Source organism: Orcinus orca, chromosome 16 (assembly GCF_937001465.1).
Source record: "Orcinus orca chromosome 16, mOrcOrc1.1, whole genome shotgun sequence".
In the NCBI taxonomy this organism is placed as follows: Eukaryota; Metazoa; Chordata; class Mammalia; order Artiodactyla; family Delphinidae; genus Orcinus; species Orcinus orca.
In genome coordinates, this window is record NC_064574.1 from 80,874,337 (window position 1) to 80,901,725 (window position 27,389).

At 55.8% G+C, this 27,389-nt stretch overlaps 3 protein-coding genes and 1 long non-coding RNA gene across 11 annotated transcripts; 3 read left to right on the forward strand and 1 right to left on the reverse strand.

The window, feature by feature from the left end:
* The first annotated feature begins 264 nt into the window (after positions 1-264).
* LOC117200942 (uncharacterized) lies at positions 265-729 on the forward strand. Its single transcript, XR_004482772.2, has 2 exons — positions 265-400; positions 525-729. It is a non-coding gene; the product is annotated as an uncharacterized LOC117200942 (long non-coding RNA).
* A 4,951-nt stretch (positions 730-5,680) lies between these two features.
* ACHE (acetylcholinesterase (Cartwright blood group)) lies at positions 5,681-11,527 on the forward strand. Of its 3 annotated transcripts, none has more exons than XM_049699778.1 (5): positions 5,681-5,809; positions 7,397-8,486; positions 8,848-9,332; positions 10,113-10,282; positions 10,397-10,793. In XM_049699778.1, the coding sequence occupies exons 2-5, from the start codon at positions 7,422-7,424 to the stop codon at positions 10,522-10,524; spliced, it is 1,848 nt and encodes a 615-aa protein (XP_049555735.1). In that variant the 5' UTR covers positions 5,681-5,809; positions 7,397-7,421; the 3' UTR covers positions 10,525-10,793. The 3 variants fall into 3 exon arrangements, with proteins under 3 accessions (XP_049555735.1, XP_004268899.1, XP_004268898.1); XM_004268851.4 differs by lacking the exon at positions 10,397-10,793 and adding an exon at positions 11,181-11,527 and having other exon boundaries at positions 5,683-5,809; positions 7,400-8,486; XM_004268850.3 differs by having other exon boundaries at positions 5,683-5,809; positions 7,400-8,486.
* Positions 11,528-11,701: 174 nt separating this feature from the next.
* On the forward strand, positions 11,702-12,770 carry UFSP1 (UFM1 specific peptidase 1 (inactive)). The gene has a single exon (XM_004268855.4). The coding sequence runs from the start codon at positions 12,213-12,215 to the stop codon at positions 12,639-12,641; it is 429 nt and encodes a 142-aa protein (XP_004268903.1). The 5' UTR covers positions 11,702-12,212; the 3' UTR covers positions 12,642-12,770.
* Positions 12,771-12,837: 67 nt separating this feature from the next.
* Positions 12,838-27,103, reverse strand: SRRT (serrate, RNA effector molecule). 6 transcript variants are annotated; one of them, XM_004268857.4, is made up of 20 exons: positions 26,304-27,103; positions 25,892-26,031; positions 20,579-20,707; positions 20,171-20,317; positions 19,725-19,913; positions 17,711-17,880; positions 17,397-17,581; positions 17,112-17,210; positions 16,913-17,030; positions 16,559-16,716; positions 16,161-16,222; positions 15,970-16,048; positions 15,481-15,669; positions 14,960-15,133; positions 14,707-14,860; positions 14,358-14,551; positions 14,005-14,161; positions 13,373-13,462; positions 13,134-13,260; positions 12,838-13,032 (listed from the first exon to the last, which is right to left on the reverse strand). In XM_004268857.4, exons 2-20 carry the CDS (start codon positions 26,011-26,013, stop codon positions 12,957-12,959), a joined length of 2,619 nt encoding a protein of 872 aa, XP_004268905.1. In that variant the 5' UTR covers positions 26,014-26,031; positions 26,304-27,103; the 3' UTR covers positions 12,838-12,956. The 6 variants fall into 6 exon arrangements, with proteins under 6 accessions (XP_004268905.1, XP_033282322.1, XP_033282320.1 ...); XM_033426431.2 differs by having other exon boundaries at positions 12,838-12,976; positions 13,373-13,474; XM_033426429.2 differs by having other exon boundaries at positions 13,373-13,474; positions 26,378-27,102.
* Between the last annotated feature and the right edge of the window lie 286 nt (positions 27,104-27,389).

Here is a 27,389-nt window from a genome sequence, read left to right on the forward strand (position 1 = left end):
GCAGACATTCACCTTGGGTCTACAGCTGTCCACAGGACCACTGGCCACGCGGCTAACCTTGCAGTCAGCCCCAGACAGGCCCTGCTGGCCTCTGCACCACTCCTGGATCCGATGCCTGGTGTCCCTGGACCACAGCCAGGTTCTTTCAAGGAACCTCTGCTTTGGGATGGCTCTCATTGGCTGGCTGATACCTGCAGGGCAGCCAGGAGCAGCTGGGAACATTTACAGGAGCTCCCTGGGTGTCATGGATAGTATTTAGTTCAACCTTGCCAGCTGTTCCCAAGAAGTCATCCAAGGTACACTGCTAACCTTTAAACCAAAACCATCATCAGAGTTGGCTGGGGCCTGTGTGAAACCAGGATCCGAGCGAGCAACAGTTCAGCGCTCCAGGATCCCTCAGGTGGGTGCTGGGTCACACTCCTGGATCCTGAGTTCCTTCAGGGTTCTGACACAGAGCAGATAAATGATAACACAGGGCTAAGTGCACTCACTGTGAATTAACTTACACTTTTGATTTCTTTCAGAACCATTACAGCTTATGGATGGAAACCAACCCCAGAAGGGTCCTGATTAATCAGTCCGGGTCACAGGGATATGAAACCCCCGCTCCACCCTGTCCTCAGCTAGAAAAGGGGAGAAAATAAAGGATGTTTGATGAACTGCATGGGAAAAACTGTGAACTGGTTAAATATTTAACAGAACTGTGAAAATAAAATTAGACTATCCAGAGACTGGCTTAAAAATGTGTGAAATACTCAAAACTAGCAAAAGAGGGGAAAGGTAAAAACAGGATGGACGGATGAGTCCAAGGAGGAATCATATGAAATGATGAAACTTGGATCAAGTATGAATGTTAGGCCAACCTTCAGGAGGGGTCACAGGGAGGGGTGGGGAGAGGGGAGGAAAGCCTCTTGCATGGCTCAGGCTCCCAACTCTGCAGATCAACAACCTGGCTTAACGTGGATTGTAGCAGAGGTCACATCAGGCGCCCTCCAGCCCTAGGTGGGGGCAGTCCTGCAGAATATCCTTGGCCTGAACCAGCGCCCCTGACTCGCTATGAGCACGGGGGTGATGGGAGGACCCCGGTGGGAGCGCCGCGTCTGGAAACCCTTTGCAGCCCTCACCCTTCCACCCCCAGCGCGCTCACTGCCCCCCCTCCCCCCCCCCCCCCCCCCCCGCCGCCGCCTAGCCGGTCCCTCCTCCGGGAGCGCGCGCAACGGAGACGCTCGGCGCTACCTGCAGCGGCAAAGCCGGGGCCCGGCCAGGCCCACGCCCAGCGCCCTCCAGCGGATGACCACCTCGCAGCGCCCGAGAACCAGTGCGTGTCCGTGGAGAAGCAGCTGGGGACAGCAGAGGTCCCAAGTCACAGAAATCGCAGGGTGGGGACGTTCACGAAAGAAAGGGGGTGGGCGGGATTCCCTGGCGGTCCAGTGCTTAGGACTCCGCGCTTTCACTGCGGTGAGCCCGGGGTTCAATCCCTGGTTGGCAAACTAAGATACCGCAAGCCGCAGGGTGCGGCCGGAAAAAAAAAAAAGAAAAAAAAGGAGCGGGGAAGGCGGGTACCGGGGTGGGGGACATCATCCCTGAATTGAAACATTTTAGAAGTGTGTTTCAGTCTTGCACTGACGAAGCAAAGGAAGCCTTCATGCGGTTTGGCAAACGTCTGCTATCCCCAGTATCTGCCCCACCTTCTTCCTTAGTATTAGGACAGCCAAGGTTTAGATGAGTAACCTGTCATCCAGAACTTCCTGTATAGCCAGTTATGACTTTAGGATTAAGTTCTGACCAGTGGGATAGAAACTGAAGTGCTGTGTCTGTGATTTCCAAGAAATGTCCTTAAAGGGAGGAGCGATGCCCTTCTTCAGTCCTTCCTCCTTCCTGCTGGCTGGGAATGTAGATGTGATGGCTGAGGCTCCAGCAACCATATTACACCATGCAGTGGAAGCTACATACTGAAGACAGTTAAGTAACAAAATTCTCTGTAAAGGAACGAGGTCCCCGATATCAAGGGCACCCTGCCAACCCTGCATGGCCTACTTATGGGTCCCTTTTATCTAAGAGAGAAATACATTTCCATTACATTTCATTCAAGCCATTACTGTGTGGTTTTCTGTCTCACATAGCTGAACTGAATCCTAACCAATAAACAGAGGAGATAAGAATCCTTTTTGTTGGCAGAGGTAGGCAAGGACTGTAATGGAAGTAGGGGTTCCCCGTGTTAGCAAAGGTGGGAGACAGAGATGCAAGGAAAGTATCAATAGAATTGGCAGCACTGGTGATAGAAGTCAGATTGATTACTGGATAAACAGACATGGTGAAGGAAGAAATGGATCAAGGATATCTCTGTAGTGGCAGCTGTGTAGGGTGGGGTCACAGAGGACATTGGGGAGGTTAACATGTTGGACTATGTAGGGACAGGTGTCATGGCTAGACAGGTGAGGTCCCTGTGTTGACAAAGGTTGGAGAGAGGCTAAAGGTAAAAAGAGGAATTGTTCCTGGAAGTTCTATCCATTTTAAAGAACGAGTTCAAGTCCCTGTCCATCTCCCTTGGTGGCCAGAGGCGTCCCTGTTAGTTCTTGTATCCACTGACTGCCCACAGCACCTCCTGCTGACCCACACAGCCTGTTGATCCAGAGGAGGTCAGTTTGGCCTGACTGTGAGGGCAACTCATCCAGCATTTCTCCTCATGTAGTCCTCAGACCACCCTCATGGGACTGCCCTGACGACCTGTTAAAAACACAGACTTAAGAACACTCAATACCAGATGGATCAGCCCCTCTAAATAGCCCCATGATTCTGACGTATACTCAAGTCCAATCCACCTTTTTTTTTTTTTTTTTTTTGCGGTACGCGGGCCTCTCACTGCTGTGGCCTCTCCCGTTGCGGAGCACAGGCTCTGGACGCGCTCCGCCGCATGCGGGATCCTCCCGGACCGGGGCACGAACCTGCGTCCCCTGCATCGGCAGGCGGACTCCCAACCACTGCACCACCAGAGAAGCCCCACCTTTTTATACGTCAGGAAACAGAGGCCCAGACAACGAGTGTGGCCCCTCCAGAGGTCTCCCTGCCCGTCAGCAGAACACTGAGAACCCAGTCCAGGGCTTGCTCCAATGCCCTGTGGATCTCCCAACACCTGCACCCTTTATCTTGGCTCCCTCCAGTGGTCAGCTGCTAATTTTAAAACTCTCTGAGATGGGGACACAATCTGAATGATCTCCTCCATGCTCACAATCCTGGGACAAACTGCCGGCTGAGGACACACCGTGTCTCCTCGGCGCATCTCCCAGAGCTGTGTGCAGCTGCAGAGCCCTGGCCTCCTTCTGCAGCACCTCCCGAGCAGGCACAGGGCCTGCATGCCCTAGGACTCCATGCAGACTTGCAGATTCTTCTGGCTGGACATTCAACTGACCCCTCCCTGACCCAGGGCCTGGGGAAGCACAGTAGGGGCTCCAAGATCAGAATACCCTCCTCAGATCCCAACCTAACCCCCTGCCGGGCCTGCCTGCCCTTCCTCCCATCTCCCTAGTGCAGCCCTGCCCCTGCCTTCCCCATGCCTGCGGAAGGCGGAGAAGGGTATTGACATAACTGGCTGCATCCCCTTTCTGCCCCAGAATCTGAAGCATCTTCATGTGCAACTTCCCCTTCCCTCTCCTACTGGCTGACCTTCCATATTCCACCCCCAGCTCCACCCCACCCCACCCCCGCCAAAATAAAGTTCTGACTGGCTTCAGAAGACTCCACAAATCTAGAAAAAAGGTACAGATGAACAAGTTTGCAAGGCATAGAGACACAGATGTAGAGAACAAATGTACAGACACCAAGGGAGGAAAGCGGGGGTGGGGGTGGGGGGATGAATTGAGAGATTGGGATTGACATGTATACACCAACATGTATAAAACAGATAATAAGAACCTGTTGCATAAAAAACTAAATTAAATTAAATTAAAAAAAAAAAAGAAATCTCCACAACCAGCCTTGCCCTTACCTGCCATGGATTCCCCCACAGGTACTGCCCCACTGATGCCATTTCCAAGCGCAGGAGCCAGCACTCACCTCTCCGAGGAGGTCTCTGCTGGGCCAACTCCTAGAACATGCCCTGTCTTTTCACCTTCTAAGCTATCACTAGTTCATGACAACCCCAGGCTATAAGCTGTCCCTGACCTCGCTATCTCCGTGGTCCGGGCCTAGGACTTCATGACTACAGCAGTCAGGTGAGGCGACCCCGTGGCACAGCCCGTTCAGGAGAGTGACAAGGAGGCAAGCCCCCATCACCCCCAAGACCTTTATGGGCCATCCCAGTTTCCAAGGCTGGAGCGGCTGCCTTCGGCGCCACCTGGCGGCCGCCGCCCGAAAGCGGAGAGTGGACCCAGCGCGGGCCGGTTCCCGCGGGACGGGTGGGTAGGCTGGAGGGGGGTCGCCCACCTTATAGAGCAGAGACCAAGCGGCCCAGGGCCTGGCACGTCTCTGGATTCCCGCGGATCCCGCGGTCCTCGCGAGACCCCGAGACCCGGTGCCACCCGGCCCCTAGCGGCGGCGGACGGCCTCGTCGGACGCTGCGGGGCGCTCGGCGGCCGAGTGAGCGTGCGCGCACGCGCCCGCCCCACGCATCGCCCCGCACCGCCGCGCGCTCGCACGCACGCACACCCCGACGCTCGCCCGCGCCGGGCGGTCTCTCACGCAGTGAGCTGGTAGCGAGTTCCCGAGCCAGCTACCCCGGGAGAGGAAGGCGCTTACGCGCGGCGAGCTAGAGCGGGCACACCAAGACCCATTTTTTTCCACCTCACTTCGCGCGCGGGGACGCCGCCGTGGCCGCACCGTCCTCATGGGTGACCCCCTCAGGGCGGGACCTGGGGGTCCGTGCGGCCCAGGCCCTTCCGACCAGGCTGCGCGAGCCCAGACCAGGCCGCTCCCACCGGCCGGCCGCGGCGGCCAATGAGAGCCTGGCGTGGTGATGTCATGCCCCGACCGGATCCTGGTGACGAGAAGTCCGAGGTCACCCGTCAGGGAACCAGCGCACACCCACCCGCGGGGGTTCCGGAAGTTTCCACTGCGGCGGCGGCCTCACCCCGCAGCCTCGCGCGTGCCACCACGTTGGCCTTCCTTGTCTGGTGTCCCGGAGTCACCTCTCCCTCCCCCCGGGGGTCTCCTCCCTCTTCGGGGGTCCCCTTCGTGTCCCCTCGTGATCTCATGTTCACATCCTCATTCTCACAGGTGTCACCTTTTCTCCACCGGTGCCACTCGGGCCCCTGAGGGGGTCCTCAACCGCATTTTCACGTACCGGTCCTCCCATGCCACCCCTGCTCTGTCGTGGCCAGGGACGCTCATTTATTCGGCCCCCAGCCCCGACTTGTCAATGTGTCCAAGTGTGTCCGTCCGTCTGTGAATGTCGGTCACTGCGTTTGTCTCTGGCTGTCACTGCATGAGACTGTCCGTCTGCATGTGTCTGTCTCCGCGGGCTTCTGTCCTTCTGTCTGTCCCTGTGGGTGTCTGCTCCGCCGCTGAGGGTCTTTCTGTCGTGTCTGTCACTGCGTGTCTGTCCGTCTGTCGGCGTCTGTCACTGGAGTGCGTCTGGGCCCCGGGGTCTCTGGGTCTGGGCTCCGAGAGAGGGAGAGGGAGAGGAGGTGGCAGCCCGGGGAGGCGGGGAGGGGCGGGGGCGGAGACAGTGGGCGGGGGCGGGCGGGGGCGCCGAGCGGCCCGGAGGGGGTGTGTGCGGGGGGCCGGAGGCGGCGGCTGTCAGAGTCGGCTCAGCCTGCGCTGGGGAACATCGGCCGCCTCCAGCTCCCGGCGCGGCCCGGCCCGGCCGCCTCAGGTGAGTCTCCCGCCCCGCCCAGGACCCTCCTCCGGCCCGCGGCCCATTCCGCATCCTGGGAACGGTGCGCGCCCCGAGGGACCCAGGCTCCCAAACAGGACGCCCACCGCGCCCCGGGGCCTGCCCAGCGACGCCCCCCGACGCCCCACACTCACCCTTAACTCTTCCCTCACCGCCGCATACTTAACGATTGCCCGCGCGGGAGACAGCATCCCGCAGGGCCAGCTGCCGCCTCTGCTCTCGAATTCCTGTGGGGACCCCCGAGCGCCGCTGCCCCTGCTCGCCCCCAAGTCTGGGGCCACTGGAAGATGCCCCCTGCTTGGGGGCGGAATCCAAGCTGCGCAGGTTCCTGGAGCCCGGCTGGGCCCTCCGGGATCCCGCGACCCCAGCGCCCCTGCGCAGCTCCCAGCCGAAGCCCCCTCCCAGGCCCAGGCGTCCCCCTCCCGCGGGGACTCCGTCTCTATTTTAGGGGAAGGGGAGGCTTAGCGGAAGCCCCGAGTTATAATTAGCCCCACTCGGGTTTCCTAGTTAATCTCCATCACCACCACCCCAGCTCAGGGCGGCGAGGGCTGGGTGAGGGGTGACCGGCGGGAGAGGAGGGAGTTCCGACCCGGGGAATTTTGATCCCTTGGCTGGAGATGCCGGAACCGCAGCAGCTGCTGCCCCAAAATAGCGCCCCTGCCCCTGCAGCCGGGGATCTCCGGAGCTCCGAGAACGCAGGCGTCCCGCCTCGCCCTTCAGACCCCTCGGCAATGCCCGCGAGCCCCCAGACCCCCGCCCCAAGTTCCCGGCTCCTGGACTCGGGGCGGGGAGCGCCGTCCTTTTCTCAGTCTTTACTGCCCCCCGCTGGCGGCAGCGTGCACCGCAGCATCGGATGGATGGGGGGACTCGAGTCCTGTGGGGCCAGGGCTAGCGAGCCTGTTGGCTGAGGCTAGGCGAGGGGGGTGCGCAGTTGACGGGCATTCGCGGGTACCAACGCGCTGTGTCAGACAGTGGATGAGGCGGGGCTGGGTGGGGCAGGGTGTGGAGTAGGCAGGATTTGGGGTACCCCGGGAACTGCGACTCCCACACCCTGAATGCCCAACCCACACCCTCCCAGGGTACGGCCCTGGCCAACTGCATGAGAGGCTGAGCCTTCACGCCACCTCAAGCTCCCCCGTCGGCGCCTCCCGTCAGTGAGGGCCCCGCCCCTGTCGGGAGGACTGTGCGTGGCCTTCGGCCTCTGGTGCTGGTGCCCCGCACTGCTCGAACTGGGCCCAAGGCAGTCCACCCAGCTGGGGGAAGGAAGTGAGGGCGGTGGGTCTTCTGCGGGGCAGGGGAGGGTATTGCTTGGCAGGTCTGTCTCTGTTCCCTGCATTTGTCCGTCTGGGTGTATGTGTGTGTGCCTGATCTCTGTCCCCTCTTGCTTCTCCCTGTCTGTGTCCTTGTCTCTGCCTGTCTCTCTCCCTCCCTCCATTTCTCTCCTTTCTGCCAACCTGCCCCACCTCCTCTGCAGCTCAGTGATAACCCCTGGGCAAGAGTGTTACCTAATCATCTCCTCCCTCCTGGCAGCTTTGAGCCTTCACCCTCTGCCTTTCTTTCTCCCAGCAGACGCCTGCCTGCCCTGGCAGCCATGAGGCCCCCGTGGTGTCCCCTGCACACGCCCTCCCTGGCTTCCCCGCTCCTTCTCCTCCTCTTCCTCCTGGGAGGAGGGGCAGAGGCTGAGGGCCCAGAGGACCCAGAGCTGCTGGTGACTGTGCGTGGGGGCCGGCTACGGGGCCTCCGCCTAATGGCCCCTGGGGGCCCTGTCTCTGCTTTTCTGGGCATCCCCTTCGCAGAGCCACCTGTGGGCCCCCGTCGCTTTCTGCCACCAGAGCCCAAGCGGCCCTGGCCAGGGGTGCTGAATGCCACAGCCTTCCAAAGAGTCTGCTACCAATATGTAGACACCTTGTACCCCGGCTTTGAGGGCACCGAGATGTGGAACCCCAACCGTGAGCTGAGCGAGGACTGCCTCTACCTCAATGTGTGGACACCGTACCCCCGGCCTGCGTCCCCCACCCCTGTCCTTGTCTGGATCTACGGGGGTGGCTTCTACAGCGGGGCCTCCTCCCTGGACGTGTATGATGGTCGCTTCCTGGCCCAGGCCGAGGGGACTGTGCTGGTGTCCATGAACTACCGGGTGGGAGCCTTTGGCTTCTTGGCCCTGCCGGGGAGCCGGGAAGCCCCAGGCAATGTGGGTCTACTGGATCAGAGGCTGGCACTGCAGTGGGTGCAGGAGAACGTAGCAGCCTTCGGGGGGGATCCAACGTCAGTGACTCTGTTTGGGGAAAGCGCAGGTGCCGCCTCCGTGGGCATGCACCTGCTGTCCCCACCCAGCCGGGGCCTGTTCCACAGGGCCGTGCTGCAGAGCGGGGCACCCAATGGGCCCTGGGCCACAGTGGGTGTGGGAGAGGCCCGCCGCAGGGCCACGCTGCTGGCCCGCCTCGTGGGCTGTCCGCCTGGTGGGGCTGGTGGCAATGACACAGACCTGGTGGCCTGCCTGCGGACACGGCCGTCTCAGGATCTGGTGGACCACGAGTGGCATGTGCTGCCTCAGGAAAGCGTCTTCCGCTTCTCCTTCGTGCCTGTGGTGGATGGAGACTTCCTCAGTGACACGCCCGAAGCCCTCATCAATGCTGGAGACTTCCATGGCCTGCAGGTGACTAGTGGCTGGAGGGGGTGGAGCTGCTTCCTCTAGGCCTGTTCTTCACCTGCCCCTCCCCGTGGGGACCCAGGCATGAGGGCTCCTCAAAACCCACTCCCAAAGGCCCAGGCTTCTGGGCCCCATGGCCCGCTCCTCTCCCCTGAGGGCTCAATCCCAGGGTGGTCCGTGGGACAGAGAGGAAAGGAAATGTGGGTGTATTTTCTCTTTCTCTCTTTCCCTTCCCCAATCTCGAACTCTCTTCCTCCCTGGTCCTGGGTCTATAACTGTTCACCTCTCTGGCTCTTTGTCCATCTGTTTCTGTCTGCCTGTCTGTCTGTGCTTCCCCTCCCCCCATCCCTCCGTCCTGTCCCCTCAGGTGCTGGTGGGTGTGGTGAAGGATGAGGGATCCTATTTTCTGGTTTACGGGGCCCCAGGCTTCAGCAAAGACAACGAGTCTCTCATCAGCCGGGCCCAGTTCCTGGCCGGGGTGCGGGTCGGGGTCCCCCAGGCAAGTGACCTGGCTGCCGAGGCTGTGGTCCTGCATTACACAGACTGGCTGCACCCTGAGGACCCGGCACGCCTGAGGGAGGCCATGAGTGATGTGGTGGGCGACCACAACGTCGTGTGCCCCGTAGCCCAGCTGGCTGGGCGACTGGCCGCCCAAGGCGCTCGCGTCTATGCCTACATCTTTGAACACCGTGCATCCACGCTCTCCTGGCCCCTCTGGATGGGGGTGCCCCACGGCTACGAGATCGAGTTTATCTTCGGGCTCCCCCTGGAACCCTCGCTAAACTACACTGTCGAGGAGAGAAACTTTGCCCAACGACTGATGAGATACTGGGCCAACTTCGCCCGCACAGGGTCAGCGGGGCTGAGGGGAGGAGGGCCTCCAGGAGCCAGGGAGGCAAGGGGCGGGGGGAACAGACAGAGAGGGAGGGAGACAAGCAGAAAGGGCGGGGGGGGGGGGGGGGGAGACGAGTTCACAAAGGAAAGGAGACAAAGGGGGAGAGAGAGAATGACAAAGGAGACCCCAAGAGAAGGGAAGGAGGGAGGAAGGCAAGGTGGCAGATCCTGATGAGACAAGGACAGAGCTGAGGGAGGCAAAGAGAAGAGACAGACAAGGAGAGACAGACAAAGGAGTTACCAGAGCAGTTAGGAGTGTGGATTGTAGAACTGGATCAATTGGACCAGTGATGATTTTTTTAGCTGTGACACACACGAATGCACACACACGCACACAGTTTACCTGTCTGAAGAAGGGGACCATAAATATCCCATCACATGGGTGTCCGCAGAAGTAAACATGATGTTTGTAGAGATAGGACTGGGCCTGAGTATATAGTAAGGGCTCAGTAAGTCATAGCAATTTTTTAAATGGGAGAAACAAAGATGGAGCAGAAAAATTGAGGGAAAAAAAAAGAGGAACAACAGAAAGAGGGAGGGCAGGAGGAAGGGGAAGACTCCGGAGGACGGAGCATATTGGAAAAGAGAAAGGATGAAGGAGAATGTGGGAGGGAGGAGAAAGGGCTCTCCCTGGAGCCTAAGAGGGAACGGCATGGGTCAGGAAGCAGCCTGCCTCCTCCTACTCTCCATCTCCATTCCCCAGCCCCCAGGGGCTGAGCTTTCCCTTTCCTTCCGCAGGGACCCCAATGACCCCCGAGACCCCAAAGCCCCGCAGTGGCCACCATACACGGCGGGAGCGCAGCAGTACGTGAGCCTGAACCTGCGGCCACTAGAGGTGCGGCGGGGGCTGCGCGCCCAGGCCTGCGCCTTCTGGAACCGCTTCCTACCCAAATTGCTCAGCGCCACCGGTACGCAGGGGCCAGCGGGCAGGGGCTGGGAGGAGGCGGGGGAGAAAAGGGGCGCGGAGAGAGAGAGAGGGAACTGGGAGCCGGCCGGGTGTAACCCCTCTCTTCTCCCCCCAGCCTCGGAGGCCCCCTGCACCTGCTCAGGCCCCGCCCACGGGGGGGCTGCCCCGAGGCCCAGGCCCGGCCTCCCCCTGTCCCTCCTCCTCCTCCTCTTCCTCCTCCTCTCCCGGCTCCTGCGGCTGTGACCACGGCCTCTTCCCCCTCCGGCCTCAGGGGGCCCCTCCTCTAATGAGTGGTCTGACTGTGGGGAAGGGCTCCACTCAGGGATCTCCGACCCAGCGGCCCCTGCCTCCTCAAACCGAGAAACTCAAACTGGACAGGGCTGGGGGCAGAGGGGGTGGGGTGGGGTGGGGTGGGAGGACACCTACGACCCATCTCAGGGATCCACACGCCTTTATTGTTTAAATGGAAATGAAAAAGACAATTTTCTTTTTTTATAAAATTATTATTTGGAGCCTGAGCTTGGTGTTGGGGTGGGAGGGAGGCCCTAGGGCTAGATAGCACCCCCCAGTGGGGCTATAACCGCCAACCATTTCTGTCTCTTCTCTTTTCCCCACCAACCCACGGATCCTCCTCCTCTGATCCCTTCTGTCCCCCTGTCTTCCGGTCATTTTCTCCCCCTCCCTCCTCCTTCCCGCCATCCTTCTCTGGCCCCGCCTCTACCCTCGTCCTTCCCCTGGTCTTCCGTCTGTTGCATGTTCTCCTGATCCTCTTTCCACCACCCAACGTGGTCTCCTACATTCTCCGTGTGCCCTCCCTGAACTCACGCACCCCTCCATGTCCGTTCCCGTCCTTCCCCATGTCCTCCCCCCCACCCACTTGCCGGGCACCCTGGCCGCAGACACGCTGGACGAGGCTGAGCGCCAGTGGAAGGCTGAGTTCCACCGCTGGAGCTCCTACATGGTGCACTGGAAGAACCAGTTTGACCATTACAGCAAGCAGGATCGCTGCTCAGACCTGTGACCCAGGAGGGACCCCCTCGTCCCGCTGCCCTGCCCGCTCCGCCCGGCCCCTCAGCTGTATATACTATTTATTTAAGGGTTGGGATATAACACAGAGGATCCCTAGACCCTGCCCACCCACCCCCGACTTTCCCCTGGGGCTCCCCGCCCTCTGCATGCCTCGGGCCGAGCCCCCTCCCCCGCGGTGCCTTCGCCCCTCTGGGCTGCCAATAAACTGTTACAGCCACAGGAGTGTGCGCGCCTGGGGAGCCAGGGTCCGGGCAGAATGCCTCAACCACTGGGATTGAATGAATGGAGGGATGGGTGCTAAAGCCGGCGGGAAGAGCGGATCTGAGGGGTGGGGTGATGGGCGCCCGCGCCACGCCCCCGCCGCTGCGGCGAGTACCTTCCGCCCGGCGAGGTGGAGCTCACGCCTGCGCAGTGAGGACGGCGGCGCGGACGCGGCGGTGCATTGTGGGAGCCCCGCGCGGCAGCTTGGTGGTGGTTGCCGCGGGGCGCGCCACGCGCTTAAAGCTGGGGCCAGGCGAGAGCGACCCCAGGGACTGTACGCCCGCAGTTAGCCCAAGACTCGGGGCTGAGAGGAAGCGCTAGAGCCCAGAGTTCTCCCTGGAGTTCGCTCCGCGCCGCCTGGAGAACGGATCTGCCCGGCCCAGCGACCGCCGCTCCCGCCCACCGCCCTGGAGCCGCTGAAGGACGTCCACCTGGGCCTGGCCCCGCCCGGCCGCGGTGGCGGCCGCGCTCGCCTGGCCCTCCTCTCGGGCCATTACATTTACTATCATTACGGCTGCGACGGCGTGGACGACCGGGGCTGGGGCTGCGGCTACCGCACTCTGCAAACGCTGTGCTCGTGGCCAGAGGGCCGGCAGGCGGGCGTACCCGAACTGGGTGACGTGCAGGCGGCCCTGGAGGACATGGGCGACAAGCCCCCCGGGTTCCGGGGCTCTCGGAGCTGGATCGGCTGTGTAGAGGCCAGCCTCTGCCTTGACCACTTCGGGGGTCCCCAAGGGCGCCTATGTCACGTGCCCCGTGGAGCAGGGCTTCAGGGGGAATTGGAGAGGCTCTATTCCCACTTCGCAGGGGGCGGGGGACCTGTAATGGTTGGAGGGGATGCGGATGCCCGGTCAAAGGCCTTGCTGGGAGTGTGCCTGGGGCCAGGAACGGAAGCCTACGTCCTGGTATTGGACCCTCACTGCTGGGGTGCCCCGAAAAACCCCAGTGAACTACAGGCTGCTGGCTGGGTGGGCTGGCGAGAAGTGAGCACAGCCTTTGACCCCAACTCCTTCTACAACCTGTGCTTGACCAGCTGTAACTCAAAAAAGCAGCTGCCCACCCTGGACTGAGGCTTCTCTAGCGCCATACCCGTTGATCTAACCCATCTCAAAGGCAGAGGCTGCCTGATGTCAGACCCTCAGGAAGCCCCAGCAGAGCCTGGGATCTTTGGTGTCAATAAAGTGGCAAGGCCCAGCCAACCATGGCCCCAGCTTATTTTTGGGAGCATCTGGGGAAGTACATTACATATATACATTAAGCCAGGAGTCACCACGCAAGTGTTTTTATTGGCAGTAGGGCTGAACGTACAAAAACTTCTCAGAGCTGGATGGGACGAGGCAGTCACAAGTATAGATGATGACCAGGAGTGAGGAAACGTATATGACTCAAAAGAAATCCACATCATCTGGAGCATCCAGGTCACGGTATTCCACAATGGCCCGTGGGTCTCCACGGACCATCCTGTGAGATTAGAAAGAGGTAAGAGGGGGTGAGATTTGAGGGTCCCTGAAAGGGAGTTTGAAGAGGGCCAAGAAAACTGAGACATCTTAGCCCAGTCTCACCTGTTTCGGGGTTTCCCAGGATAACCTCCCTGGCCTCGGAAGGCATCATAGTTCCCTCGGCCAGCACCATAGGGAGCATGGGGATATGGAGGCCCTCCTGTGGGCACTGCAGGGCGAACAGCACCAGCTATGAAAAAGATCAGTGTTGAGTTGAAAAACTGTGACCTCAGCTACATCCTAGCTAAGTTTTCTTTCTCCCAGCCCCAGTCCAGGTCCTTTCAACTCCCTCTTACACTTACCTCCATAACCCAAGATGGGGGGCCGGGGCTGACCATAGGGCATCAGGCCCTGGGGAGTCTGGTGTGGGTAGGGGAGTCCCGGGGTCAGACCTGGGGGGAGTACAATACAGACAGGGACATGAATTACTGCGGGGGGGGGGGGGGCGCGGGGCAGTGGCGGGAGATGGACAGCTGGCTTTTTAGTAATATGGCCTGAGAGTGAGGTAGAAACTTCACAGGATACAACAAGTTAAAGAGAACCAGGAGGCGCTTCCGTGGTGGTGCAGTGGTTAAGAATCCGCCTGCCAATGCAGGGGACACGGGTTCGAGCCCTGGTCCTGGAAGATCCCACATGCCTCGGAGCAACTAAGCCCGTGCACCACAACTGAGTCTGCGCTCTACAGAGCTCGCAAGCCACAACTACTGAAGCCCGCGTGCCTAGAGCCCATGCTCCACAACAAAAGAAGCCACCACAATGAATGAGAAGCCCACGCACCGCAACAAAGAGTAGTCGCTGCTCGCCGCAACTAGAGAAAGCCCGCGCACAGCGACAAAGACCCAACGCAGCCAAAATAAATAAATAAATAAAACCAGGAGTCTTTGAACAGTCAAGGGAGAGGGAATGGGGCAGACCCTCATGGATCGTATCTTACTCTGGGCAGGGCCAGGTGGCTGAGCTGGCTTTATCTCAGGCAGAGCTGGTCGCTTGGCATCAGTGAGAAAGTTGTTAAAAAATGCAACCTCCTTCTTTACTTCCTCAATTTTCTCTGCATGCTTGTTGAAGATATGTTTGCGTACAAACTCAGGGCCCTGGGTGAACAGAGGAGGGGGTGAGAACTGAGTCAGCAATGAGGGTTCCCTAGCTCCCCAGACCCAACCTGCAAGGACACTCCACCTCCCCTCTGTCTCATCCCAATGAGCAGTTCCTCCCCAGGCTCTGAGGAGGCTTCCCGGCTGAACCCTCTCCTCCCACAGTCCTAACACACAAATGTCTAACATCCCAGACCTTGAATTTCTTGCCACTGAGAGGGCACAGCCACTTATCCTTGCCCAGTTCCTGGGTGTTGGAGGTCACAAACTTTTCCACTTCCTGCTCAGGGTCTTTGCGACCCATCTTCTGGGCCTCTTCCTCTGAAAGAGATTCCCGCACACTCAGCAGCGGAGTCAGCTTCTCCTCAAATGTCTTCTGCCATTCTAGCACTGTGGTTTTGGAACAGACGGAGAGCAGGTTGGAGAAGGGAGCCCGGAGGCGGGGATTAGAGGAGAGGGTGGCAGAGCATTGCTACCAGAGCAGAACTAAGGCCAGAGGCAGCTGGGAGAGAGGGAAACCAGGAATGGGAAAGCTGGGAGGTCACCTTCTCCATGACTGATGCGGTTGGGCGGCATGGGCCCCCGAACATGGATGATGCCACAGCGGTTGGGCATCTCATCCTCATTGGGGTACTCGCACGTGTTATAATAATCCAGGGAATGCACGATGCGCAAATAAAGGAGGAGTTTGTCCAAAACCTAAGAGAAATGAGAAGCTGAGAGTTCCCCATACACTTGCCCCTTTACCGCCCCGAGCCAGGCTCTCCCACGCCCCACACACTCTGCACCCACTGGCACCTTGATCAGCTTCTCATCCCGCTCCACGTTGATCTCTGCAGGGTTCCCTTCCTTAGGAGGCTCCTCAGGAGGGGCCCCCCCACTGCTCCCCAGCAGCTCCTCCTCCTCAGCGCTCACTTCCTCAATCAGGTAGTCAGTGATATTCTTCAAGATGGGGTTCTGCGAGGGCAGACTCTGGTAGGGTGAGAGAGGTAGAGCAGACAAAACTCCTCAGGGTAGCCTAGGAACCTTCTCATTTGAAAAGGCAATGTGGGGCAGAAAGGAGTTCAGGGCTCGGCTGGGCTGTTACATTTGCCTCATTATTTGTCTTAATTTGTGTACGTGTCCTGCCCTAGCCGATAAGTAATCACTAATACCAATCTGTTCTGTTGGAAGCTGGAGATGCTGCTCAGGAGGAGAGGGGCAAATACGGGGGTGGGTACAAGGGGGTCAGTGCTACAGACCAGGTAGGGCCAGAGGTGCCCACAGCAGATGAGGGGGAACCAGCGGCTTTTTAACAAGTTCCACGAGGAGTCACTAACCGCTGGCAGAGGCGGCGTCCCAGGCTCAGAGGCCCAGAGCTGGGTCCTGTCATCCAGCGTGTGGATCAGCTTGGCCGCCAGCTTGATGTCGTTGCGCACTATCTGCTTGTGCTGGGTGATGCCGTTGATGTTGCGGACACGACGGGTCAGGTCTCTGTTCACACCAGGGCTCAGCTCACACTCCCGGAGCTGGAGGGAACAGAAGGCTCACCAACACTTGCCGAAGAAGAGCCACTCAAAGATTGGCCCGACTGAGCACGCTAGCGATCAGACTGAGCTCCCTAAGGACAGGGACCGGGGTGTCTTGTTCACAGGAACAGTCTCAGAGCCAAACCGAGAGACAACTGCATACAATTCACGTGAGCAGACTAAATGGATGAAATAAGGAGCAGATGGATGAAGCCATCAATGAACGAAGGGATCAGAGACTGTGTGGAGCAGAGGGAGCCCCGCCTTCTCTCCCTCAACAGCCCCACTCCCAGGACTCACTCGGATATTCTGCAGGTTCCAACAGATCTCTTTAATGTTAACGCTGCGGTCAAAGGTCACCCAGCCACGACGGAAAAACCTAAACAAGAAAATGTCAGCATAATCCTGGGATGGACGTGATGTTGGCCACCAATCTTCCCCTGCACCTTTTCCCCAAGGTATCCAGGGTCACACCTCCCTCCATTCCTTACCTCCTCTCCGGCTGGGGCTCCGATAATGCCACGCGCATAAAGCCGGGGTATCTTTTACAAAGCTGGAAAAGCAGAAACAGAAGCCCCACTTGTGATTCAAGGATTCACTTCTTCCTCCAATCCCCATGTCCTCAGAACCCTGGGGAACTGCCTTTTCATCCTTCCTTCGACTAGGAAGAAACAATTAAGGGCTTAAGAATAACAGCACTTGAAAGCAAACCATGCAACCAGGGCCAGCCTCTCTGAAGGGCGTGGGCCCATGGGAAGGGGGCCTCCCCATCAGAGAAACAGAGATGTAGGTCAGAAGCAGTGCCAGGTTATCTTCTCGCTGTCGCCCCCGCCCGAAGGAATGGAGCCTGGGCGTCATCCCTGCCCCCAGTACCATTCTTCCCACTCACAGAAATGATCTCAGCCCGGGAGATGTTGGGCGCGATGTTGCGCATGAAGAGAGAACAAGTCTTATGCAGCGGTCGGGGCTTACATTCCAGCCCAGGAGCGTCCTTAGGCTTCTCCCTCTCTTCTTCCTTGGGCTTCTCCTTTTCCTTGAGTGCTTCCTCTATGTAGGAAGTGGTGGGAGTTGGTGAAAATTTATTGTCAATTGAGGAGCGGAGGACAGAGAGGCTGTCAAACCTCCCCACACCAGTCCCTCCCAAAAGGCCACCCTCCCATCAATTTCACAAACCTCTCACCTCCCCCCGCCACACCGGTCAGTATGAAGAGACTGGACTAGAAGCAAAGAAAATAAAACCTACCAGCCTCCTCCTTCTCCTCCTCGGCCTGGCCACTCTCCGACTCCGACTCCGACTCGGACACACTGCCTTCGTCAAAGCTGTCATCACCACTATGCTTCCTATTCCGCTTCTTGCTGCTCTGTAAGAGCCACAGCAAGGGGAGATGAGTCAGGTACCAGGACCCAGCCCCGACACCGACCTTGTGCAAAGGAGAGCCCACCTTTTTGGCTTCTTTCTCAGAGTCTTCTTTCTTCTCTTCCTTGTCCCCATCACCCTCGGATTTCTTGGTTTTGTCATCACTAGAACTATCGTTTTCGGCCTACAGGTAGAGACAAATCACCAGGGATGCTGGTCTCCCCTTCAGCCTTTGTCAGAGGGCCCCGCCCACCCTCCACAGCTGAGCCCACAAGTTCGCCTCTCCCCCACCCGAGACACGACCCCTGAGGCAGCCCCATTCTCCTGCCCAGGCGGCACAGGCAGCACCCAGAAGCCCCGGCACTCAGACCTGTTTGCCGTCCTCTTTCTTGTCATCCTTCTCATTGGTCTTGCGTTCTCCATCGCCCGGGCCTGGTCCAACCCGGCCTTCCTCTTTCTTGCTGGGCTCCCCGGGCTTCCCTGCCTGTTCCTCCTCCTCCTCCTGCTCCAGGATGCGTAGGTCATTCTCTGTACCTCCTTCCATCTTAATCACAGCTACCAACAAAGGGAGCAGAGGTCACCATCCAAGGGCCCTGGCCTTCAGCCTCTGGCTTTCTGTCCATCTATTTCCATTTTCAACCAAGACCTTGGTGCAGACAATCCCACCCCTCCCAATCCACCCACCTGCATCCAGCATCTTGACAATGGCATCAGCTTTGTCTATGTCCAGCAGAAGATTATCAAACCAGCCGCTCTCCATGAGGGACAGGAATACCCTCAGTCGGTTTTGCAGGGCCCCCCGGGCCTCCTGCCGACGCTTCCCCACCTCATCTGGGTGGTACTTAGACCGAAACCTGGGAAGGAAGTGGGGAGGGAAGAGGCCAAACAGTCACTGGAGGCCAGAGCCAGGACATGGGGAGGGGCCCAGGAAAATCAGGGGAAAGCCCCCATCCTCTCACACCCACAAAAGATCATAAAAGCAGAGATGAGGGGAGAGGGGTGCACTAGAACCACCCAATCCCCCCAAAAGGAACCAGAGGTTACGCTCTGAGAAGATCTAGGGAAGAGCCAGGAACTAAGAGCTCTGGATCTGGAAAGAGCATGACTACAGGGGGAGCCAGGGCTGGAGGCAGACTGACTGCCCTGAGTATCTGGGAAACACAAATTTTAAAACGTGTAGTTTCCCAAAGCTTCCCAGAGGAACTCTAAGGAAATAGTAGGCCCCAAAGAACCTCCCTCTCCTTGCCAACCCCAAACTAGAGTCATTAAAAGGATTGCTCCCACCAGCTCCCTCCATCCCTTGGTGGAAGACAGGGAAACCTGAAATCACCAGAAAGGAAAAGCCAAAAAAGGCAGGATACCTTTCTCCCCCCTTGGGAAGATAAGCAGATGGTGAAGGGACAGGGAAAGAGCAAAGGGAGAAACTGAAGTGCCCTTATAACCTCAGGTACTGCCCACAGGGATCGAGAGAGGACAGGGTGGGGAGTTAGGATAGATCATGAAAAAGGAAACACTTAAATTAGGACCCTGGGCAGGGGGGCAGGAGTGGGGGGGAGGGACAGAAGAAATCAGGCTATGCAAAAAAGAAAGGAGAAAGTGAGAGAAAGTCCCAGAAGTCAAAAACAAAAAGGAAAACTAAAGACCAAACAGACTAGGGGGAGAAAAAAAAAACAGGAGAAAGAAGCGTTAGGCAGGAGCAAGAACAAGGACGGAGAAAGAAGGAAAGGTTCACGAGAGAGTGAGACAAAGACACAGATTAGGAAGAAAGAGGAGACGTGACAGAACAGAACCACGAGTTGAGCGTAAGAGGAAAGGAAAGCCGCAGGCGTCACCTCCAGGATCTTTACCTTGGCCGCTTGGTCAAACAGAGCTCAAGATTTAACTAGCCGCGCCCAGGGCCCATGCTGGCTGGTGGGCCACCGGCTGGCTCCTGGCTGGGGCGCCCGGCCCGGATGCCCCACCCCCGCGGGACTCCGCGGAGGCGGCCCTGACTGACTAGCTGCCTGAGCAATCACATTCAGCTAAACCGCTGCATTGTGCACAGCAGTGCCCTGCCTGTCTGCCTGGCCGGGGCAGCGCCGTCAGCCCAGGGGCTCATGTATGGGCTGGGTATGGTGGGGGTGGAGGTGGGTTTGCTCCGAGCTCCGTCGATGAGCGGGTGTAGTTCCCAGTTCTGGCTCTTTTCAAGGAGGAGGAGCAGAAAGAGGATGAGGAGGAGGAGGAGCAGGAAGGGGGGAAAAGATGGTTGATTAAAATTAAAACATCCACAAAAGGAAAAAAATTAAAATTCTTTTTCTGTCAAACGACACTGAGATCTTTGCTTTTCTTGTCTGGATTCACTCGTTGCTTTTGGGAGGATGCCATGGCCAAACAGGGTCCCGGCGATCAGGGATGACAGTGACCCAGTATCAGCGAATGGGAAGCAGTCTGCTGCCCCAAGGGAACAGGTGGCTCTGGCCAGCTGCCTGGAGGCGTCTCACTCACTGAGGACAGTGGGGAAGGGAGATGGCGTGGGGGCCGTGGTGGACGTGGAAGTGAGGAGGAGAACCCATCAGCCAGTGCTGTGACGCTTCCCATCCCCCACCCCCAGGAAGTTCTGGATTGGGGAAAATGGGAAGAGGACAGGGCTGCAGGCTCCGCTGGCGGGGCCAGGGGAAACATGCCAGGGAAAAGACAGCAGGAGAGGAGGGGCACTCACCACTCCTCATCTTTATGAGCCAGGAAGAAATCCTGCATCTGCTGCCTCCGGAAATCCAGCTTGTAGTCGTTATAGCGCTTAACTGCCTCTGTCTCATCCACAGAGTCATCCAAAGACAGGAGAAACTCCTTGAAGGTCTTCATCACAGGTGGCGGCACACCCAAGTCGATCTCTGCTATGCTGCCCAGCCTGAGGGGGGGCCCGGTCAGGAAGTCTTGGTTGTGGGGGAAGAGGGTGGGGGGATGGCGGGCCGAGGTAGCCAGCTGCCCCCTTCCTTCGCCCACCAGGAACATGACCCCAGGCGCCAGCTGCGGCCACCCCCACGGGCACGCCAGTGTGCCTGACCCACTTCTCCTGGCTCCAGCCGTGGTCTTCAGCAGCCCCAATCCATCCCCCAGGCCTACCGACTCCCTTCTCCCAAGAACCCCAGAACCGCAGGTCTTTACCTGGCCTGGATAGGCAGAACATGGTGCTGCATGATGTGGACGTCTGGATGAACCCAGGGCTGAGGGGGGCCATAAGCTGGGCCCCCACCCCCCCCAGCATAGGGCATCTCATAGCCACTGTGGTATGGGTCAGAGCTGTGCTCATCCCTGAGGGTGGGGGACACAAAAGTCAGACAGAGAAGGCCATCATGTCTCCTGAGCGCAAAGGCAGATGGGACAGAGGGAGGGGCACACCTGCCATGTGGGCTCTCACCCAAGGGTTTAGAGGAACCAAAGAAGATGGGTTTATGGGAACTTTGAGAAAAGGAAATGACCAAGAAAGTTCTCAGCAGAAGTGAGGGAAGACAGCTGAGGCCCAGGTAGAACCGAGGCTGAGAAGAGAAGACAGAGAAACCGTGGCCATCTCACCAGTCTCGCCTCATGCGCTTCTGCGGGGGGCTGAGCTCGTGTCGCGGAGGAGAGAAGCGCTCTCGCCGATTCCTGTCATAGTCACGATATTCACCCCGACTGCGGCGCTCCCGGCCACGGTCCCACTCTCTGGAGATAAGAACAAGTAGCAGTAAGTAAGACACAGTTGGATATCCCAAGATCACACTCTTGGACAGGCCCTTCCCATCGTATTTGAGACACGAGACTAAAAGCCTGAAATTATAAAACTTCCCTCTAAGAGGAAAAAAACTCTTGTCTACTTCCATCACTTCAGCCATTCCCCACAAACTGATGGCCTGCCAACTCCTCCAGCCAGGCCTTTTTCCTGAGCTTCAGACCAACATCAACAACCCCTCCTAGACGGCCACTATCACCTCAAAATCAACATGTCAGAATCGAGCCTATTATTTCTATCACTATGGGCCCAAACTTGCTTCCCCTCTCCTGTTTCCCACTCTCAGTTGCACCAACATTATCGCCAGGTATCCAGTTATCAAGTGTCACCCTCACCACTAATTTGTTACTGGCTTGTTAATCCTCTGCCTCAAATGAAAGCTGTCCTTTTCCGTGCCATCCCCACAAACTCTGCCCTAGTCCACGCGCCCTGGTCCTGGCCATTTCTCCTTTAAGTGCAGCCTTGGTTTGTCTTCCCTACCTCTGGTCTCTCCCTTTCCTCCACTCCAAGGTCAAAGTGATCTTTCTCAAACACAAATCCAATCATGCCATGCCCTTGCTTAAATGCCAGTACAAAATACTATTCAAAACCTTCCCTGGCTTCCCTGGTGGCACAGTGGTTAAGAATATGCCTGCCAATGCAGGGGACAGGGGTTTGAGCCCTGGTCCAGGAAGATCCCACATGCCACGGAGCAACTAAGGCCATGTGTCACAACTTCTGAGCCTGTGCTCTAGAGCCCACGAGCCACAACTACTGAAGCCCGTGTGCCTAGAGACCGTGCCCCGCAACAAGAGAAGCCACCGCAATGAGAAGCCTGCGCAACGCAATGAAGAGTAGCCCCCGCTCGCCACAACTAGAGAAGCCCACATGTAGCAACAAAGACCCAACGCAGCCAAAAATAAATAAATAAATAAATAAAATTTATTAAAAAAAAAAAAACCTTGGTTCCTGGCTGTCATTCCAGGTTCTCTACCCGTTACCAGCCAACCCCATCTCCATCTAACAGAATAAAAAAGAAAATCCTCTGCTATAACCCAGTGGTTTTCAAACTGTTCAGTCTTGGGACCCCCTTTACACTCTTAAAAATTACTGAAGATTGAAGAGCTTTTGCTTATGTGCATGAGAGCTCTCAATACTTAACTGTATTCATAATTAGAACAGAAAAAAACACCTAATAATTTTGAAGTTATATAATAACATAAACTACCCATTTATACATTTTTATAAAAAATGGCTATTTTACAAAAAAATTTAGTGAGAAAAGTTGCATCGTTATTTCATTTACAAATCTTTTCAAGGTCTGGCTTAATAGAGGCAGCTGGATTCTCATAGTATATACTTCTCCATTCAACCTATTATGAGACGCTGTTTGGTTGAAAAAGAAGAAGATCTGGCTTCACAGTGATATGTAGTTGGAAAAGGGAACACTTTAATAACCTTTTCAGATAGCTGGGGATATTCTTTGCTTTTGATACTACCCAAAACTTGGCAAGAGATAGCTTCTTAAAGGCTAGCTGCAATGTTGAATCTGAAACTAAATCAATGAACATTTTGTACTCTATATTAAAATTCATTATTCTACCTTGCTCTTTGAAAAGATCTTCACACATCTCATTACACGGTATAAAAATATCATAATCATTAGTATCACTCCCTATCTCACCAGAAAAGTCTTTAAAGTAATAGGAAGCTGTCAAGCTGACACTGGTAGATACTAGTTTTCCAAAATTTTAGTTTACACTGGGAAGTTCCACTTCCTCACTGGCAACAAAACTGACAATTTTCCTTAAAGTAACAAGTTCTCTTAACTTTTTTCAAAATGTCTACCAAATACCCAGATATGAATAAGCATTGTTTGATAGCCTTTCATTCAGGTAACAAACCTGAAGCGGGGGGGTGGGGGGGGAAGGATGAGGACTGTTAGTTCAGCTCACAACTCAATCCCACAAGTGCTCCTCCTCAAGGTAACCACCACACTACATGCAGAAGTGCTTTATGCATCCTTCCTATCATCACAGGTATTGAAAACCATATAGTCAGCCTTCCCTGGTGGCGCAGTGGTTAAGAACCCGCCTGCCGATGCAGGGGACACGGGTTCAAGCCCTGGTCCAGGAAGATCCCACATGTCGCGGAGCAGCTAAGCCCGTGCGCCACAACTACTGAGCCTGCGCTCTACAGCCCTCGAGCCACAACTACTGAGCCCACACACCACAACTACTGAAGCCTGCGTGCCTTGAGCCCGTGCTCCGCAACGAGAAGCCACCACAATTAGAAGCACGCGCACCGCAACAAAGAGTAGCCCTCGCTCTCCGCAACCCGAGAAAGCCCACATGCAGCAGCGAAGACCCAATGCAGCCCAAACTAAATTAATTAACTTAAAAAAAAACAACATGTAGTCAAGAATCCAATTTAATAAAGTTTAAAATTCTTATTGCTTCATTAATGACATGAAGTGAAACTTTTTTTTAACTGTCTGGTGCCACTGCCTTGATTTGTGCTAAGGCACCAGCAGTTTTACCCACCACTGCTATAGTACCAAATGCCAGTACAGTGAAACAACAATACTGTCTATCTTAATATTACTATGAAAATAGTTGTAAGCTAACAACAAATGCTGGAGAGGGTGTGGAGAAAAGGGGACCCTCCTACACTGTTGGTGGGAAGGTAAGTTGGCGCAGCCACTATGGAGAACAGTACGGAGAGTCCTCAAAAAACTAAAAACAGTTGCCATATGATGCAGCAATCCCACTCCTGGGCATGTATCTGGACAAAACTATAATTCAAAAAGATACACGCACTCCTATGTTCACAGCAGCACTATTCACAATAGCCAAGATGTGGAAACCACTTAAATGTCCACCAACAAATGAATGACTAAACAAGATGTGGTAAATATATGCAATGGAATACTACTTAGCCATAAAAAAGAATGAGATAATGCCATTTGTAACAACATGGATGAACCTAGAGATTATCATACTAAGTCAAGTAAGTCAGAAAGAGAAAGATAAATACCATATGATATCACTTATACGTGGAATCTAAACTATGACACAAATGAACTATTATAAAACAGAAACAGACTCATAGAGAAGAGACTTGTGGTTGCGGGGGCGGGGGGAGGAATGCGGTGGGAGTTTGGCTTAGCAGATGCAAACTATTTTCTATAGAATGGATAAACAACAAGGTCCTACTGTATAGCACAGGGAACTATATTCACTATTCTGCAATACACCATAATGAAAAAGAATTTTTAAAAAATAATAAAAATTAAAAAGAAAATAAAAAATAGTTGTAAGCTTAGGGGCTTCCCTGGTGGCGCAGTGGTTAAGAATCCGCCTGCCAATGCAGGGGACACGGGTTCGATCCCTGGTCCAGGAAGATCCCACATGCTGCAGAGCAACTAAGTCCGTGCTCCACAACTACTGAGCCTGCGCTCTAGAGCCCGTGAGCCACAACTACTGAAGCCCGCACGCCTAGAGCCCGTGCTCCGCAACAAGAGAAGCCACCACAATGAGAAGCCTGCGCACCGCAACCAAGAATAGCCCCCGCTCGCCGCAACTAGAGAAAGCCTGTGTGCAGCAACAAAGACCCAATGCAGCCAAAAATAAATAAAATAAATTTTAAAAAAAATAGTCGTAAGCTCAAAGACCTCTTAGGGATTTTGAGAACCACTACTCTAAAAAAACTAGAACATGTGCTTTTTTCTGTGCACAACATTATGCCCCCAACTCCAAGGTGCACACTCCACCTGTGTCTGAGGAATCCCCACTCATCTTTCCAAGCCTTGCTAGGTGTCCCTTTCGTGTCGCTCTCCCCTACAACACCTCCACCACTTGTCCCCTCCCTCAGATCTGTTCCCTCAACATTTCACATCTTCATCATGACCTCTCATATATACTCATTTGCAAAATACACCCAAGGCCATTTTGCCCCACACTCCAAGCCCCAGACTGTAAACTCCTTAAGGGCAATAACTATACCTTAGCCAGCTTCAGAATTAAGAACACCTTTTGTTGTCGTCTGACATTCTTAGAAGATACTAAACAAAACAAAGTGCCACATAAAGTCTCCACAGTGAAGAGATATACTGACTGAACGATTTACTGAACTCACTTTTCAAAACAACACTGAATGAATAAATGCTATTGCAATAAGCCACCTCAAACTTTTTCCCTGATAACCTGTTTCCAAATCAAGCCTGCGCCATCAGCTCACCGATTAGATATTTATGATGTCCCTTAGATAAAAGTCTTCCACAGTTCCTTTAAATATCAGCTGTTTCTCTTTTTTTTTAATAAATTTATTTATTTAATTTTTGGGTCTTTGTGGCTACGCGTAGGCTTTCTTTAGTTGCACTGCGCAGGCTTCTCATTACGGTGGCTTCTCTTGTTGCGTAGCACGGGCTCTAGGTGCTCGGGCTTCAGTAGTTGCGGCACGCGGGCTCAGTAGTTGTGGCTCGCGGCCTCTAGAGCGCAGGCTCAGTAGTTGTGGTGCATGGGCTTAGTTGCTCCTCGGCATGTGGGATCTTCCCGGACCAGGGCTCGAACCCGTGTACCTTACACTGGCAGGCGGATTCCCAACCACTGTGCCACCAGGGAAGCCCCTATCAGCTGTTTCTTAACAGAAACACCTCAAGTATAATTAACTCAAGAACATCCCAAAAAGCTAATCACTAGCTGAGTCAAACCTAATCAATTAACTCAACCATCACTATTCAAAGAACTCTTTCAGTTTTTAGGCTAGACTATTACAAGAAATTTACATATCCTGCTAGGGTACTTGTCTGACAACCTCTCCAGTCAAGTCAGTTCTGTAATACTACTTTTTTTGAATCAACATTTTTGGGGTATAATTTACAAACAATAAAACACACACAAAAACACTGGTTTTTCATACTTAAACTCTTACCTCTATTGCTTTGATCTGCTGGACATTTCAAAAATCAAGCCACAGCTAGCTCCTTCGCCAAGAGCAAATAGGCTGAACCACATGAAACGGTCAAGTATGAGCGATTTCATATGGTTCGCTCTAATAAAACCTTAAGGGAAATGCAACGAGACTTGAATGCAAGAGAATAAGACGGGGGACAAAATTAAGAAAAAGCAGTGTCTTACCGATCATTCCAATCATCCCCTCGACGTCTTTCATCTCTTTCCCGGGAACGGTCATAGTCGCTGCGCTCTCTTCTAAACTTGTCCCTGCGCCTTCGATCATACTCGTCATCACTGTCACCCATGGCGCGGAAAGAAGGGGCCTGGAGCCCGGACAGGAATAATCAGGGTGTTGAACAATGACGACAGGAGCAAAGGATTCCCCCCCACCCCTTGAAGCAGCACGCCCGCCTCCCTCCGCAAAGGCCAACCTTCCGCTGTCCCCGCCAGCCTAAGCCCTCGGCCCCGGGAGCTGTAAGGATCCGACTCTCCACTCTCCCCCAGGGGCCTCCACGCCCACCTCCCCGCCCACCCGCAGGCCCCTGTCCCAGCTGCCGGCCACAGCCCGGCTCTGCAGGCCCCTCCCCTCCCCCACCAGGGAGCGGTGGTGGCCGTTCTTCTCGCGCTCAGGCCAGCAGATTCTCCCGGTGACCTGGGCCCGCCCCTTGCCTCGGGCGCGCGACGGGGATTGCGAGTGTGAGAGGGAGACACGGGGCTCTCAGCGACGGGGCCGAGTAGACGCGAACAAAGTGGGACAGCAGAAGATGGGCGGTCGGCTCGCGCCGCCCGAGCTGCGCCTGCGTCACCCGCAGAACGGCGCCTCGGCTCACAAACTACAACCCGCCGTGCCTGATCTGGAACCAACTCAAAGAAGCAAAAGCGGGGAGCACCGGGGACTGATGGGAAGGGGCGGGGAGCCGGAAGTCTCGCGCTCTTTCCAGGACGAGAACTGCGGGCGAGAGGAACTACGGGAGCGGAGCGGGACCAAGCGTAGCTTCGGGAGGGAGATAGAACCCTCAGGGCGTGAGGGGAAGTTTCCTCCCGCCGAGGTCGAAGGTCGCGCTTTCCCGGATGTGCCCGGGGTCTGAAACAGTTCGCGTCCAGCCGCTTTCGCCCAAGCTTTGATCACGGAGCCTCCGGACCTCATCGGGGGTGGTTCCCCCTTCTTCTTGCGCAGGGCACGGGTTTGGGGAGTGAGGGCGTTTAGCGGATACGGCAACCATTTTAAAGCATTTTCTACCATTTTGTGGTCCCATCAGAGAACCAGCCTTTGTTGGTGCCTCAGCACGTGCTACCTGCAAAATCCATTGTTCCTGCTCTTCTTCCAGAAAGGCACCCCATCTTTAAGCAAAAGTGGCAAACCCCAACCAGTACTTTGATGAGATCGGTTATAGGTTTAGGGCCTGACCACCAAGCAGGATCTGGGTTGCCCCAGATTAAATGCACCGCCCCCCCGCCTTGTTCACTGAGTTGAGTGTGAAGACTTGTTTAGAATAGGAAATGCTGCCTCCCTTGCACATGCTGCAGCCCTGCTCCCAGCGCTGAGAGAAGGGGTGTCTTTACAGAAACTACATTAAAAAGAGTGTACAGTGGAGTTGCAAAAAAAACTGGCCCAGGACTAAGAAGACCCTTCTGAACTTGCTTCTGCCATTTGGGAGCGATCGATGTAAGCTGAAGAAGT